The sequence below is a fragment of the Dipteris shenzhenensis genome, chromosome 4 (assembly GCF_047967505.1).
Source record: "Dipteris shenzhenensis isolate YYH24624 ecotype China chromosome 4, Dip_SZ_1.0, whole genome shotgun sequence".
NCBI lineage: Eukaryota > Viridiplantae > Streptophyta > Polypodiopsida > Gleicheniales > Dipteridaceae > Dipteris > Dipteris shenzhenensis.
Genome location: NC_141599.1, coordinates 29,317,421 through 29,334,362, shown reverse-complemented (window position 1 = coordinate 29,334,362; position 16,942 = coordinate 29,317,421). Strand labels below are relative to the sequence as shown.

The 16,942-nt window shown below is 44.1% G+C and overlaps 1 protein-coding gene across 2 annotated transcripts; it reads left to right on the top strand.

The window, feature by feature from the left end:
- Window positions 1-1,585: 1,585 nt before the first annotated feature.
- KING1 (SNF1-related protein kinase regulatory subunit gamma 1) lies at window positions 1,586-16,678 on the top strand. Of its 2 annotated transcripts, XM_087373701.1 has the most exons (6): window positions 1,587-1,921; window positions 2,023-2,195; window positions 6,536-6,706; window positions 6,993-7,268; window positions 8,941-9,104; window positions 16,060-16,672. In XM_087373701.1, the coding sequence occupies exons 1-6, from the start codon at window positions 1,765-1,767 to the stop codon at window positions 16,358-16,360; spliced, it is 1,242 nt and encodes a 413-aa protein (XP_087229827.1). In that variant the 5' UTR covers window positions 1,587-1,764; the 3' UTR covers window positions 16,361-16,672. The 2 variants fall into 2 exon arrangements, with proteins under 2 accessions (XP_087229828.1, XP_087229827.1); XM_087373702.1 differs by lacking the exon at window positions 6,536-6,706 and having other exon boundaries at window positions 1,586-1,921; window positions 16,060-16,678.
- The last annotated feature ends 264 nt before the right edge of the window (window positions 16,679-16,942 follow it).

Sequence of the window (16,942 nt, the reverse complement as noted above, 5' to 3'; positions counted from 1 at the left end):
TGTTGCCAACCACCTCATACTTTGGCTCTAATTGGCCACCTCATCCTAATCTAAGCTGGTGTCAATGACCTCAGCCTCATTGTCCCAACAACCTTCTTGTACCTCCACTAATTGATCCAGATCATAGCCCAATTCTAAATATGGAAGATGAGCATTGTCACACCCTGGTTTGCATACCTAATCTCAGGGCTGCTGGGGCCAACCACTAAGACAAATTCATCTATTATCGAATTTGCCTGTTTCAATCGGACAACTACCTCCTCTTCCCCTTGATATGATGGTGCCTCCTTGCAGTCTCGCATGTGCATGCTGATCACATAGCAGCACTTGTTCTTCTTCTTGCTTTCTCCATCAGTAGAGTCCTCATCCTAAGAATCATCCTTTTTCTTGGGCTTTATTGTCGTAACCAGTTGAGAAGCTTCATCTTCACCAAGTGGCTGTTGGCAGATTCCCCTTCTCATCCAGTGTCAGCATGAACAATTGACCTTGAATGTTACAATCAGTGTGAACAACTGATTTTTGAATGTTACAACAGTCTCAAACAGATCCTTCGATATCATCCATGCCTCAAATGCAGTCACTGCCAATTGAATGTGTGGAAGCACCAAATCTGAAGTCATCCTGATGATCAATGAAAAGTGCCTCAGCATATCTAAGCACCCAATCTCTGCCACCTGTTAGATCTGCAGCCTGCACAACCTTGCCCCTTCCATCCATTTGATCCTTGGGCTTGAGCTACACTCCTTCCGTATCCTCCATATTCCCCTTGCCACCGGCTCTGAATCTTTATCGTCCAGTCGGATAGTTGATCCCATCCAACAGTCCAGTCTCACCAAATTTGGAATCGGCATGCAGGATGCCATTGCACAATATATGGATATGGAAATCTATGGAAACTGATTCTTGAGCACGAGAAGTATCTAATAGGAAAGCACATGGAAAATTTTTAGATTCCATTCATCAATTTGCAAAACTCTCTCGGGCAGTAAACTTTGTGCTGCATCGAGCGTGAAACCCGTTTACATTATTTTGTGCTGCGTCGAGTTTGATAAGAAAGGGTGTTCATGGTTGGCAAATCCAGCAATTTCATCCGTGTGAAGAGCTGAGTCACAATCATGCGTAGGAATTGGACGTGATGCAAGCCAAATCACGTAACCCAATGCAAAATTCTTTGCATCTGCCCAGTGCCACCACTTGCAAAATTTGGCGTTGAATTTGAGGCTTATAGCTTATCCATAATGCGCCCCCAACACGAAAGCGGCCTGTGCTGCTGACGAGGTCCACGAATGGATCAAGCGGGTCGTGCCAAGAATTCGAGGTTGACAGGTGGAATGCCTTGTTTGAAAAAACGAAAATTTCCAGGTGAGCTGATTGCTGAAACCTGTGTGCAGAGAGACAACCTAAAAAAAACTGCGGATGCGTCATCGCGTCCTGTATGCCGAGGATCTTTGACACCCCCGGATTGGCAACTCGGAGCCCGTGTTTATCTACTTGTGCTTGCTGACTTGGATTGATGGACCCTTTGCTCGGAGCACGCAAGCTGATTTGACAGCTGCTGCCTTCTCCGTCTCTCTCGGGCATCTCTTATGTGTTCCCTCCGTCAACACACGTACTCGCTTTGCAATTACTCTTTACCTTCGCATCGTTGCATTGAACCTCACTCTCTCTTCTAATTCCCAAACTCTCCATATTGGCATTGAAGGTTACCCTTGCTTCTAATTCCCAAGGCCTTCCCCACTCCTCAAGTTTCGGAACAAGGTTTCCATGGATGCCAGAAAGAAATTTACCCGGCAGCTTTCCATTCGAGTAGAGGAACTGTGGGAGAACACCTCCTCTCTTCCTATCCCCGAGGAAGAAAAACTTAATGCTTGCTTCGAGAAAATCCCAGTCTCGCTCTTCCCACCTACAGCTCGTGGCCAAGGTACACATGCCTTCTCGTAGAATATCTTCGGTTTTGGTTGCTTTCTACTTCTGCTGATCCTTCACTCAAACGAAAGCTCTTAAAATTGCTGGACTGCGCAGTGATAGAGGTGAACTCAGACACGAGCATAGGTGAAGCTGTCCAAACTCTGGCCAAAAACAGGATCTTGAGCGCACCTGTGCGTGATGTCGATGCACCAGAGGATGCTAGTTGGATGGATAAGTACTTGGGCGTCATTGAATTTGCGGGTATTGCATTCTGGGTGCTGCATCAGGTACTTGAGACGATCCATGAGAGTCCAAAGCGGAGAAAACCATTCTGAATCACAGTTTTTTCTGCAACATAGTGCGTAAAATGCTTGCGTTTAGCATCAATGGAATTTTCTTGGTGGAGATAGTCATCATTGTAATTATGCACATTGCATGCTGGCCTCCTGTCCACTGATTTTTGCTCTCGAGTGTCGACTCCTGCCTTACCGTAAAATTTTATTGGTCAACTGTTCCGCCTCCGCTCCTTAAAGTGCAGTCCACTTGTACTCTACGTTGTTTTAGTTTACTCTTAAGTGTTTAGAACATGTCCTTTGAAAGCGAGGTGCACCTATGGAACGCGTTGCTTTTCTCCTGCAGCCCAGTGCCTGCCAACAGTTTTGGGTTCAATTCCAGTCTAGTGAATACTGATACGTGAAGACTAGTCTTTGAAAGTTCTAATCCTATGCAGCTGCAGCTTTAGACCCTGGACTACGGAGGGCAATCGCAAGGCTAGATGTACTTACACTTGCTTATCCAAAAAAATATATCCAAGAGGAAGATCTGAAGAAGACATGAACTGGCAGTCCTGTTTCCTCTAGGCGCTGCATGTATCCTTAGGGACTCACGTCTCTTTCTTGAGGTGATATCACCGATATTGTCGAAGTTAACATATTCTGCACTGGACAGCCTCAGCGAGACTGGATTCTGGACAGCATGAGAAAGGGATAACTCTTCCGAAAAGTGGGGCAAATTTTGTCGCAATAGAGACAGGAAAATAAGTCTAGGCACGTGGGCTAATAGGCTGGCTCAATCAGCCAATGGTTCAGCTGCCGTCAATGGAACTGATGGTTCACATCGTCTGCTGTCAGCGAAGAGGGAGGTATCTGTACTACACACTACCTATGCCGACTAAGTATATATGCTCGATGGGCAGTGAGTAGGAACTCCAACTTGCTGACGGGTAGTATGTGTGTGTGTGTGTGTGTTACCCATTTCACCCCAAAAAAAAAAGTGTGCGCGATACCCAAAAAAAGAGAGGAAAAAATGTGTTTTTGTGTGTCGGGAGGAATAGCCTTATGGGGAAATAATTGAAAGAATTCTGTAGCGGTTCCTACCTGAAGGATATACTTAGACAAGGTTGTGGGGGTGTTGATTTTGTGAATCCCTGCTTGCGAGTAGAGAGACTCGCTGAGCTTGGGCTGGTGATGTCCAAGGTGCAAGGGGACTGAGTCCGTTTTGCATCTCAAGGGCTGTCCATTTTGACAGCCTAATAGAGGAAGATCTTTCGTGTTATGTATACTCATGCTCTTTTTAAACGGCCAAAATGCTTGAAGCACATGCATATTTGGTCCTGTCCAGCAGGAGCCACCCCTCAGGACCAAGTGATGACAAAGACAATAATGATGATCGGCTGTGGAGGAGGGCTGTGCGAGAGTGGATGGGTGGTGGCACTGAGCACGGGATTTTGGCCAGAATTTCATCATAGGAGCCACTTAAAATTTCGGAAGCAGATTGTTGGAAGGCGATTATGGATAGGGACTGAAGCCAGAAGAGAACTTGCTTGAAACTCAGTGAGAGTTCATGGTCTAGGTTATCTGGAGATATTCTTGGGATTTCATTTCTCGAGATGGTTCATTTGTTGAGGACCTAGTGGTGGTGGGCTGAGAGATCAAATACTTGGAAACTTTAAACACCACTCTCCCCCCCACCCCACCCCACCCCACCTTACACTTAGCCATCATGATCAACGGCCCAGATTGGGCGACACTGATGGGCATAAATGCCTTTGTCCTCACTTGAAGTCACCTTATTTATTTGCATTCGGAGACTGGGAATGAGGAAATGCTGAAGCAGAGCACATTGGCTTTTTAACTTTTGGATTTATTGTGTTGCCTTCAAATTTCTTCTTTGGTTCATGGGAATTCTGTGTTCCTCTTGCTGTTGAAGAAACGTGCAGTCAATTTTCTCTAAGGTACACTTCTACAATGTATGTATGTATGTATGGCTTATCTGTCTGTCTGCCTGCCTGCCTGCCTGTATGTATGTATGTCACCAGGTCCTTTGAATCTGAGTACAAGAAAGAAGATGGCCTTTAGTGGTTATTTTTGTAGGCCCTACAGACCACATAGTTCTCTTGAAGACATTAAAAGATTTATCTAATGGACCAATCAATCCATCTCTTGTGAAAGTCGCACGAGACATATCAAAGGTATGGTCTTGAAACGATGTCTTTTTATTAACCAATCTAAAACTTATCATATGATATGCAAGCTCACATCCCAACTGGATTTGATTACCACATCTAGCTCCCCTCTCAACTTGATTAGTGACTATGATCTTTGATTCTTCTTGATAATTCCAAGGGTGGATGCTACCAATGCTCTTCAACTCTTAGACAAAGTCCTTACGGTAGCAAGAGGATATCAGAGGGGATTTTTGTCTGATTGGTGCTTTTTCTTGAGATTTCAATACATGCTACACATCGGCCTAGATAACAGAGGGTGTGGCTCCATTTTTCCTAATCATCGATGTGCTTCTCATAGTCCAAAGTGATTCGCAGCAACCTGTAATGCAAGGACAAGCTCCAAATAAGCAAGTATCACAGTAAAGGGTGCTGGTCTAGAAGTGATGAGTATATGATGAGAAGTGTCAGAAAATATGGGTCAACTCCCAACTTGTAAGCCCCCAAATGAGGAAAGCATGGGGGAATAACTCTTGTAGGTTGCTAGGGGGAAGGAAGAGGGATGAAGACTCTGAGGTTGCCACGTGGGCAACACATAGGCTACCACATTGAGAGCTTCTATGCTACAACTTAAATGAGGCTATTTTGTTATTACTCTTATTCCATACATCTTGTTGGATCTCCAGCAGACCTCTCTCTCTCTCTCTCTCTCTCTCTCTCTCTCTCTCTGCTTTTGTTTCTTCTTTACCTTGATTTGCGAATAATTTTGCGATCTATCAGATTGAACATATTTGTTTACATCACATGTAATGTGGTGATGGTGATGATGTCCCCGTTGAAGTGGGTATACACCCTAAGAATGGTGAAAGAGGGCCTTCCACAAAATGTGAGGAACAAGGGACTCAAGGGGAAGGCTACATTATGTTGGCCCATGTGAAGCTAGAGGTCTGCTCATGGGCATTTCAATGCTACATTATAGGTGATGAATATGTTCTGGTTTTATGGGAATGGATATACAAAGGCTGAGAGAAACTTTTTGCCTGTATAGTTGGCTACTCAATATTGAGACACAGACCTTGTTTCCTAAGGTCAAATGTAACCCAGTGTTCTAGTTCATACTTATACTCAATTCTTTGAGAAGTCCCTGAGAAGAATGAAGTGCATTGAAACTTATGAGTATGCATACCTCTACGAAAGAAGTGGTGTTCTTTTACTAGCATAGAAACCATGATCGAGGTTGGCCCCAAGGAAACAAAGTTCATGAAAGCACCACCACTATTCTATGCCATTCCCACAAGTTTTCTGCTAATGTTCAAACACATGATCAAACACTATTTTTTTATTGCAAATTGAACATATCAATAAATACGTTACTAGCATAGAAACCGTGATTGAGGTTGGCCCCAAGGAAACAAAGGAAGTTCATGAAAGCACCATCACTATTCTACGCCATTCCCACAAGTTTTCTGCTAATGTTCAAACACATGATCAAACTGCTAGCCTTCGTCATGGCTGAGTTTGCCCTTCACCTCCGGAGTGCCGACAAAAACTCCGTACGAAGACTTTGTATAAATGGATGCTCAAGTATGTGTGGGTGTGTGGATTTGTATGTGTGAGAGCATACTTTTATACTATGGTCTACACCCACTGTTGGGCGCTGATGACGTCAGTGGGGATGTCATAGTAGCTAGTCCCTGCTATGCGTGATGGAGTTTATGGTTTTCAATCTTATGAGTGACTCTTGTGAGATTGAAACTGCACTATGTTGTGTTTTTAGAGGATGAGTTTGGGAATGGTCCTGGATTCATCTAGGTATACACCCACTGTTGGGCACTAATGACGTCAGTGGGGATGTCATAGTAGCTAGTCCCTACTAAGCTTGATGGAGTTTATGGTTTTCAATCTTATGAGTGACTATCGTGAGACTATGTTGTGTTTTTAGAGGATGAGTTTGGGAATGTTCCTGGATTCATCTAGGTATATACGTTATTCATTCCTGTGAATGCTGATAATTTAAAAAATGTACCTTCAAAAAGCTTATTCGGCTTATTTTTAAAGTTCACCAAAGATCCGTTGAGAAGTAAATGCATGTGAACATTTTAGAGCCATTCATTCAGTCCGTCCTCTAAGTCAGTCTTTGTATTGCTATGATGTTGTACTAAAGAGGATTTCATCTTCTTGCAGTCAGAACTCGCAGCTTTGTCAATAATGGCTGGAGCAACTGGTACAGGTGCAGCTATTGCAGGTGCAGTCGGTGCTTTAGGTCCTGCTCACTCAGGCCCTGAGAGTGTTTCAGCCATAGGTGGTGACTTTTTTGAAACACTCACATCATCGGACCTCTATAGAAGCACCAAAGTAATGACACGTTCTTCGTACTGGTTTATATCCTTTATTCAAGTCTTATCATTATGAGTCTTGTAGGAAATGCTGAATGAAAGCCTATACTGTAGAGCATGCAGTCAAAAGCATTTCGGGTTTCAATTAAGTAGATTATTAAAGCATGCTAGTGAGTAGATTGTTAGTTTTTGTTCACAGAGACTTCTTTCAATTCGTAGTTCCTTCATTGCAGTGTGTGGTTAGCATTGTAAACGCTTTTCCACATCTAGTTTCCTGTCAGCTTAAATGTGTGATCATTTGGCAGGTTAAAGATATTTCTGGATCTTTTCGATGGGCACCCTTTGTACCCGTACAGAATTCTGATTGCCTTTTGACCTTGCTATTGCTACTTTCAAAATATCGAATAAAAAGCCTCCCAGTTGTAGAATCTGGTGAAGGCAGAATTGAGAACTTTATTACGCAATCTGCAGTTATACATATGCTGTCCGAATGCAGTGGTTTTCCATGGTTTGACAGCCTCGGAAAGAAATCGCTTTCTGAAATTGGCCTACCAAAGATGAAGCCTGACCGGGTGGTGAAGGTACGTTAGCCAACCTGACCTCTTCAAAACTCCATTTTCCTTTTACATACAATAATGAATGTTTTATGTGCATGGCTGTACACCTTTTCTTTTGGATTCCTGAAGGTACTATACAAAGGGATACCTCAGTTTAAGATATTTCTTCAGAGCAGAAAAGAGGCATTCCTATTGTTTGTCTGTCCATGTTTTTTTTGTGTGGTTTTTTGTCAAACTACCAAGCAAGGGGAGGAGTAGAACACTTGTGAAAATGTAATTTTTCAATGAATTATGGTGGGTAAAGGAGCATAACTTGAAGAGATGAAAGAGTGTAAATGTGGAGCATGGAATCTAAAGATGCTGCACCCATGCTTGTGGATAGATGCAGCAGGCAAATAAAATGCCATGGAGGAGCAAGGATGTCACTATACAACATTGCAAAGGATAACCGAACAGTTTGAGCTTGGAGCATAGCCAAATAGTCTGAGCTTGGGCAGCTGCCTTCTGACATAAGAGTTGGTTAGACATAATGCCTCTAAGTAATCTTGTGCTCGATCAGCTACATGGGGAGCCAGGCTTGTGTAGGAGTAAAGATTCTCAAAGATACATTAAATATGAATAAAGGGCCTAAAGTCATTCAAACCTAACAGCCACATAAAATCCTAGAGATAGAGGTTATTCCATTAGAGCAAATCATGAAAATGCTTTTAAGGAAAAATTTGTTGAACATGTGAAAGTGTTGAGTACGTTTTTAAATGTTTAGGCTGGTTCTGTTGTTTTAGTATCAGCATTCAACATGGTGTCTCTAAGATATTGTGCACAAGAACATCATCTCTGATATCTGGACGGCTACCAAGAACTCTGCATGAGTTGCAGTGTTTTAAAGTAAAGGTCAGGTACTATATAGTTCAAATTAATGGAGCTGCCATGTCCCAAAGAAGGTTAGAGTGCACATTAGAAAGACGGTATAAGGAGAGACATGTGACAAGGAAACACGAATGCCATTCTTACAGACGGGAGTTGAGGTTTCCAACGGCAAAGGCTAGATTCTCATCTCGTTAAAGCACAATATTTTTTAATTGTTTGGTAGTGAGACAGTTTGTCAATGGAGAGACTGGTATTTTTGGCTGCCATTGATCAATGGACTATGATTGTCTGGCCTGTCTCAAGGAAGTTTGTTCTTTTCCTCCACAGAAGTTATCATTAAAAACATTTCATCTCTCTATTGAATTAAAGAGTGAAGTGGAAAAATGTTTATACATGTGACCTGCATCACCTTATGGGGACTAATGATCCGAGCAAGTATGTCATAGCTGAAGTCTAGGTTGAAGAATCAAGGGTGCGGATGTTTTTAATCACTTAGTGAAAGATAGGCATTTCTGTCCGGATGCCTTGCTGAGCTTGGAAACAAACTGGTTGTTTTACATTTTCTAATCGGTCCCTCACCGAAGACCTCTTATGATGGGTAAAAGACCTGGCAGTACTGTGCCAGTTTGGAGAGAGCAAGTTGTGGAAGACATTTACTTCCTCTCAAAGAGACAAGTTTTTGGGTGACTGATTTTTGCTAAGCAATACCAAACTAGACATTGTTAAGCAAAGCTGTTTTCTAGGCATATTGTCTATTAAGAAAATAATAAGACAAAAGATTTTCATGATCTTTCTTTTACTCATACATGCAAGGTGGATTGGATGTCAGGTGCATGAAGATCAACCTGTCTTGGAAGCTTTTCAATTGATGAGGAGAAAAGGGGTTGGTGGGGTGCCTGTGGTAGTCAAAGGAGGCAGGCAAATTGTTGGCAACATAAGTATGAGAGATATTCAATTTCTTCTTATTGCCCCCGAGGTCTACACAAAATACAGGTATGTTTTTATAGGAAAGACCCAAGCGATCACTTGAAGTTGTCACATTTGTCTGGAAGACAAACTTGTGCTTAGTTTTGAGCTATTGACACTGTATTCTGATACTTTTACCGACAAGTATTCTGATACTTTTACCGACAAGCGGTCCCAGACTGTTCATGCTATATACATTTTGTGCCTGTCATGGACCCTCTTGGTTTTAAATTTGGTAACCGCCAGGCTTCATCGTTCCTTAGCCTAATCATCCGTACCAACAAACAGTCCCAAACTTTTCATGTTATATACATTTTGTGCTTGTCATGGACCATCATACTTGATTTTAAAATTTGATAACTGCCAGGCTTCATCGTTCCTTACTCATCATCTGTGCATCACACTCGCCCCCGTGTCTCATTTGGAATGTCTCAGAAGTATTGAAAATATGTTCTAGCCTTCTTCGTTATTTTTTAATGGTGCAAATCTGATAATTTGACAGAGCTTATATGAGACCCCATACTATAGGTATAGCAATCTCTTTTTGAAGGTACCAAGGGATGTTTTGACATGATAGTCAAGTGTAGATCATACCCTGGCGTAGGTGTACACAACATGCATGCAAATTTGCAGAAACTAAAATGTGCTCAACATTTGAAACTTCATCCAATGAATTTCATCATTCTTGCGGAGACCTTCTTGAAACAATGCTTTTGGTTAGGAATGCACGGATTGAAGAGAAAGATAACCTTCTGCCACTCATCAGGCTTACAATACTAGGAGTATCTCAGGGCCCATCTACACAATACCGTTATACATGGAGGTGGAAACAGCCACATGCATAGTAGTGCGGTAGAGCTCCCACAAGTAAGAGCCTGCTGAAGTGAAAGGCAGGGCAGATTAGGAGAAAGAGAGAGATTTAGCAGAAAGGAGAAAGGGGAAGACAAGAGAGAGATGAAGGAAAGGGGTTTTGAGGAGAGAGAGAGAGAGTTTATTAAAAGTCTTTGAAAGACCGAAGGGCCTACCCGCACAAGCACTGCTACACATGACACTCATGGGTTGGTACTGTGTGTGCGCTCGTTGCTTTTGCTTGTGTTGCAGAAGGATTTGCCTTCTTGGTCATTGCTATTCTTTGCTATGTCGTCGTGTATTGCACTTGCTTTGCTAGCCATTCTGATACCAATGAAGTGAAAGGGACAATACAGATTAGGAGGAGATAGATTTAGCAAAAAGGAGTGAGGATAAGAAGAGAGAGATGAAAGAAAGGGGGAGGAGGGGGAGAGAGGCGTGTGCATGCGTGCGTCAAGCACATAGCTGCCCAGTGCCGGTGGCGATGACATTACTGATGTGAGGAGCCCACAAGCACCACTATGTATGACGCTCATGGGTTGGTAGTGTGTGTCTAATATGTCGCATTTCCTTGCTTCTCACTCCTTTTCGCTAACTCATCGATCTTTGTCATGGGCATCCTCAGCCCATGGCATGCTGGACTGCCACATGGGCTGTCCAGTCAGCACACAGCAGCCACGTGGACTGCCACGCAGGCAGCTATGTCAGCCTACTGCCACATGGACTGCCACGCAAGCAGCAGCCAGCACAGCAGACAGACCATACAGCTAGGCGCCACGTCAATAGGGCACCACATCAGCGATGATGTCAGCAAGTCGTTTGCCGCATCAACAGCAGCAGCAGGTCCGTAAACAGGGAGCAGATTGGTCGGTCGGCAGCAGCCTACTGGCCGGTTGATGCCCAAGGGGGCCTATAAAAGCAGCCCCCTTGGCCTTCATTTGTCATCCCTACCTTAGGTCTTCCAGCCTTCATTGCAGCAGTACCTAGGCCTCCCCGCAGCAGCCCAGCAGGGTACCTCAGCCTCTACAGGATCTAGTGAGGATTCACCTCCTCTAGGAAGTCTAGTTCTTTCCAATTTTGCAGTGAGGGTTTCAGCCCCTCCATACAATTGTATTCAGCCCTTTGGCATTCATTATTTATTCCTCTTTGGAGGTCCACTACATTCTCGCCCTCTGATTCTCTCACTCACATCCACAGCATCACTTTGTGTATTGAGTGCATCATCTTGCGGTTTGCAGTTAGTATTGAACAGGAGAGAGAGTGAGGATAGTCTATCTCCCACTACATTGGTTTCTACATTAGTATTGAGCAAGAGAGAGAGACAGAGGGGTTTCTAGGGGTATCTTTTTTATGTTTTGGCCCTATACCGGACTAGTGGTAGTACGATACTTCATTAGCTTCTCCCTCCCTTACTCCATCGCACATTGGCGGCTCCTGTCCTTGCCCCTAGGTCTTTACACCTTGTGGCGTGCAGTAAAGAAGGGGAATTTTTTTTCCTAAGGTTCAGGTCAGTCAAGTACAACCCCCATCATTTATGGTCAAGACAAGATCCGGTAAGGACACCTTGAGCACTAGTGAGAAGTTCAACACAAGGGGGGAGCGTGCAGTGCCTCAATTACCACTGCCACCTCACCACATAATCCTGTAGACACTTCCATGTTTGCCATGACAACCATGTTGCAGGCTATGATGCAGATGCAGCAACAACACTCCAAGGCCCTCTTCACCCGCATGACCCTACTTTAGGAGATGCAGGAAGATCGTGAGCAGGGCGCTAGAGAGCGCAAAAGGCTAGCTCAAGAGGCAAAAGAAGAATATGTTCGGGAGGCTCAAGAAGCAAAACAAGAACGTGATCAAGAGGTTGGGAAAGCCAAGAAACTCCGAGACCGTGAGGCTTAGGAGGCCAAGGAGCTTCGAGGATGTACCGCTCGAGAAGAGAAGGAAGAACGGGACTGGCAACTTCTCATTTCTCTACTCCGACCAGCGGGGGGAGAAATGGAGAGACTTCCTCCTCCGGCCAAGCCCTCCTTCCCGGGGAAGTTCAACTTCACACATTACGATGCTAAGCAAGAACCTTTAGTTTTGACTTCGTGGCTCAATCAATTCGAAAGTTAATTTTTAGGGATGCCTACGAGAAGGACAATGAGTGGTGCATCCTAGCATCCATGCACCTCACAGGTGAGCGGTCACGTAATGGCTCAAGTGGCAAAAGGACCACTATAATGTAGACGAGGAGACACCGTTCTACAACAGGACAGAATTTGTGAAAGATCTTTGATCACGGTTCCTGCCACCGCAGTACCCATACATGCTCCAATGTCAGTTCTACAAGCTACGCCAGGGAGACACAGAGACGGTGAATCATTATGCCAATAAATTCACTCAGGTGTTAATACAGTTGCAGCTGGAGGAGGACAGTCAGAGGCGGAGCAAATTTCTCCATGGGCTTCGTACAAACATCTAGAGGTATGTCATAAGTTTCAAGCCATGGGATTATAAATGTGCATACGGGCTTGCTCAAAACTTTGAGCTCATGCACAAGGGTCAAGGATGCAAGCAAGTCAACAGTAAGAAGTCCCTGATTCCATGCTAGGTGATGGTGGGAATGGTCAACAGAAGAAGAGCTGGATGGCCAAGGACAGCAATGGCTATGGCGGGTACTTGGATAAAGCAACCCGAGCACTCTATGCCAAGGAGAACCGATGCTTCCATTGTCAAGTGCCGGGGCATATAATGGAACATTGCCCACATTACCAGAAGCTTCTTATAGTAGGAGCCATGTCAAGTGGTTCAACAACAGGCTAAAAAACCTTAATAGTCATTGAGGAGCTTGATGACAACAGGGACAATCTCAGTAGTCACCGAGGAGCTTGAAGCTCAGCAAAAGGGGGAGCCTCGTCAATTTCCCAAATGTTTCAATTTTATGGACAGCTTGGTAGTCAAAAGGTACTCATCCTGTCAAATTCAGGCAGTTTTGAGTACATCATCTCCACGAAAGCAGCTCAAAAGGCTCAATTGCCTCTTACGCCTATGAAACCAATGACCTTGAATGGTGCATTTCTAGGGCAGCAGATAGAGAGCAATATGCAGGTAGCTTCAGCCACTTTGAAGATCTTAGGGTGGGTACACAGTAGACCACTCATGGTCGCACCTACTCAGGCAGCGGACATCATCTTGGGAGCACGATGGTGGCACCAGTTCAAAGTCCGACCAGAATATCAGCACCAAGGCTTGGATGTCAATATCCCAGGTCATGGGTCCAAGTTCATCTATTGGATTAAGGTTGTTCGGCCTGGACCTTTGACATTAGTCATTCAAGGGATTCGAGACCGGCGCCAACAAGGCAGAGTATTACAGCAGGATATAGTCTTACAATAGGCAACAGGGTTACAACAAGACCAGGATGCCTCTCTCAAACCCAGTTTTGCAGTGACAGTTTCAGCCTCTCCATACAGTTTATTCAGCATTCATTATTCAGTTATATCTATTTCTCTTTGGAGGCCCACTACATTCTCGCCCTATTCTCTCACTCACATCCACAGCATCACTTTGTGTATTGAGGGCATGATCTTTAAAAAATATAGTTACAATGCTGATTATGGTTGTAACTTTAGAGCCAAAACTATTGTAGAGCTTCTTTGACTCCAACAATATTGTAGAGCCTAGAAAGGTTCAACTACTAGAGCAAAGGCTATTCTGGTAGAGATGCTAGATCAAAAAATGGAATAGAAGGTGGTGGATGAAAGCAGCAGGAGAGAGAGTGAGGATAGTCTATCTCTCGCTACAATCTCCTCCTAATCTACCTCATCCCTTTCACTTCATTGGTATTAGAGCCCAAAGTTGGCCTCAAATACAATGAAAGCATTGGCAAAACAAGTACAATACACGATAGCAAAGAGCAGCAATGACCAAGGATATCCTTTTGCGGAAGAAGAGGGAGATGAAGGAAAGAGGTAGGGGAGAAGAGAGGGGGGGGCAGAGAGAGAGAGAGGGATGAATGTCTTGGAAGGCCTTGCGGGCGTGAGACAAAGTATATCCAAGGGTAACTCATACAAGACTGTGGGCTGAGGCAAAGGGCTGGCTAGGGCCCTTGCTGAGTGCGAAACAATGAACCTCAAACTCAAAAAGTAGTATTCAAACTACATAGCCGTGTGTGTGTGTGTGTGTGTGTGTGAGAGAGAGAGAGAGAGAGAGAGAAAGAAAGAAAGAAAGAAAGTCTATTAACGTCACCTGGATACCAATAGGTCTATGGGACAGCAAGAAACCCTCTAGTACATCTGCTTTAGGGAGGGCACATGGCAGCTCCCAAGGAGTGCAAAAAGCAACCCAATTATTTAGAGTACCTACATGATATTTTGGAAGAGTAAACAGCCATACATCAGTTTAAGACTAAGAGTCTTTTGGCTTTGATTTAAACTCTCTTATTAGTGCTACGCCTTCACGGTAAACTGCCCATTTTCCATCCTTTCTGGCAGCCCTGACTTTAGCTAATTTAGTTGCCTTAATCTTGAGTTGAGTTTGGGTAAGCTCCTCTGCTATCCATACTTTGGTGCCCTTTAGCTTGTAAGATTGTCGAAGAAGCTTGATCCGCATATCTTTTGACTTCAGTGTAAGGATTGCATGACCTCTATAGTGCAAAATAGAAGCTGGCTTGGAGTGGTCATCATCCTGCTCATCATCATTCACCCATTCCATGTTGGGCAAGCTTGATTTGATCTTTGTCAATATTTCACTATATATGTCCTCTTTGTACCAATCTTCTGGGAGCCTCCCTATTCTAATCTTCAGCTTATTATCACATCTGGCTGTGTTCTTTAGTCTCTGCTTGGATATCAGACTGACTTACTTTGCTGTCCACTTCCACAATCACTTCCTTCTTAGCAGTTTGTACTTCAGTGTGAACAAGATCTTTGACTGTAGAGACTAGCTACGGGGTAGGGGGGGAATCCTTACAAGATTTTACATTACTGCCTGCTTACCAGGCCCTTCCAGGATGTGAAGTCGGGCCTTTACTTCTACCGGCTCCAATCATAGCTCTCTCACTGCCTGCTGCTGCAGATAAAAAATCTGATCCTGTTGCCCAAGGATGGGTCGTTTTGAGCCTTCTTGTCGGTAATTCCGTTCATATGGAGAGGGTGTCATGGCTGCAACCGTAGAGTACTGAGTCTTGATGGATGTTGAAGGAGTTCAGGGAGTTGAGGGGGACTTGGAGGAGAGGGTAGGCCAGTCCATAGTTGGTTGTATGATGAATCCCCTTGCTTAACCTAACCCCCGGGTTGGGTTTGGGGTTTAGCCCAACTCAGGCTTAGGAAGGACTAGGACTAGATTAGGTATAGACGGGAGGTATGGATAGATGGAGAAGTGCTGATGGGGGGAGGTATGGAGGTAGTACGGACGACGAAGGACGGAGGCTATGGTACGGAGGTACGGACGGGAGAGGCTATACAGGCGGAGAGGCTGTACGGCTGTATGGCTGTATGGACGGAGAGGTTGTACGGCTGTGGTACGTCAGAGGTTGTACGGAAGTACGGCTGTGGTATGGGAGAGGTGGTACAAACGGAGAGCTAGGTGCGATGCTGTACGGCTGAGGTACGGAGGTACTGTGGTACGGCTGTGGTATGGAGGTACGGCTAGCGGGACGGGGGGGAGAGAGAGAGAGAGTTTCGCCAAAAAAGAAGAGTGTGTGTGTGTGTGTGTGTGTGTGTGTGTGAGAGAGAGAGAGAGAGAGCTTGTAATTGGCTGTCCCTTCTCATGGGACTCTTCTTTGTAATGTAAGGACAAATGGATTTCCCCCCCCTAAAAAAAAGTGTGTTTGTGTGTGTGTGTGTGTGTGATATATTTGTATATATATATATATATAGAGAGAGAGAGAGAGAGCATGGGGTGAGAGATGGAGGAAGAACAGAAGCCATCAGTCTTACAGCTGATACTAGAGAGAATTGGTCCCTGGAAGGTCTGATGTTCCATGTAATAACATTATGGTGTTTAAGCTTGTTCATGACTATATTAACACTAAAAAAAGGTTTTTCTTCAGCTTTATATGATGGTTTTGAGTATGAATCCGTCTGCATGTATCAGGCGCACAGTTTTGTATACTAAAATTGTGTTGCATTTCATTGTATCTTGAGTGCAGATCTGTGACGGTTAAGAAGTTCTTGGAGGGAACCCGTGCTTTTCTTACAAGGACAACAAATGATGCAGACATACCCCTTTTATCTCCTGTAATTACTTGTAAAGAAGATGAGGCTACACGAGATGTGATTTTGAAGCTTGATAAACACAATATACACAGAGTTTATGTAGTTGATGATGATGGCAACCTAGAAGGGGTTGTGACCATGCGTGATTTAATCTCAAAGTTTGTTGTGGAGCCCTTGGACTATTTTGGTGAGTTTTTCGCTGGATGGGCACCCTCTTGCCCAAGTCCACACTAAGAGGGATTCCAGACTACTTCAAATATTTGGAAGCTCGAAGATTCACAGCGGCCTGGAATGGTGCTGATGCAAGTAGCATGTGTATTATAGCTGACAGTCTTTGAAAATGAAACTAGCTAGGCGCATTCCTTGCAAAGGTGCAATTTAATGTTTATCCAGTAAACTCTCGAGGGCCGAATTACAAGTGTATAATGTGCAGCAACTTTCATGAGGTGGAAGTATACTCCTTGTAAATGAGGATCTTAAAGCCCTAAAAATCTTGCTGGTTTGTTACCACTTATGAAGTAAAATGTTGCTACTACAAGGCTGCTAAGGTACCAACTTGTTTCATACTGTCGCTCAGAAGCAGGGCCTGCGTACAACGCAGGAGGTGAAATTCCCCAACTAAGATAACGCTTAGAAGTTCAAAAATCTTGCTAGTCTGCACCCACGTTTGACGTAAAATGTTGCTAGTATAAGGCTGCTTTGAATGGCCGAGGTGTCCAATAAAATCTTGTCCTGCTTCCTTCGTTAAGAGGAAAATTGCCGGTCAGAAACAGGGCCTGCTCGTTAAGTTAGAAAACACCGCAGGAGGAGAAATAC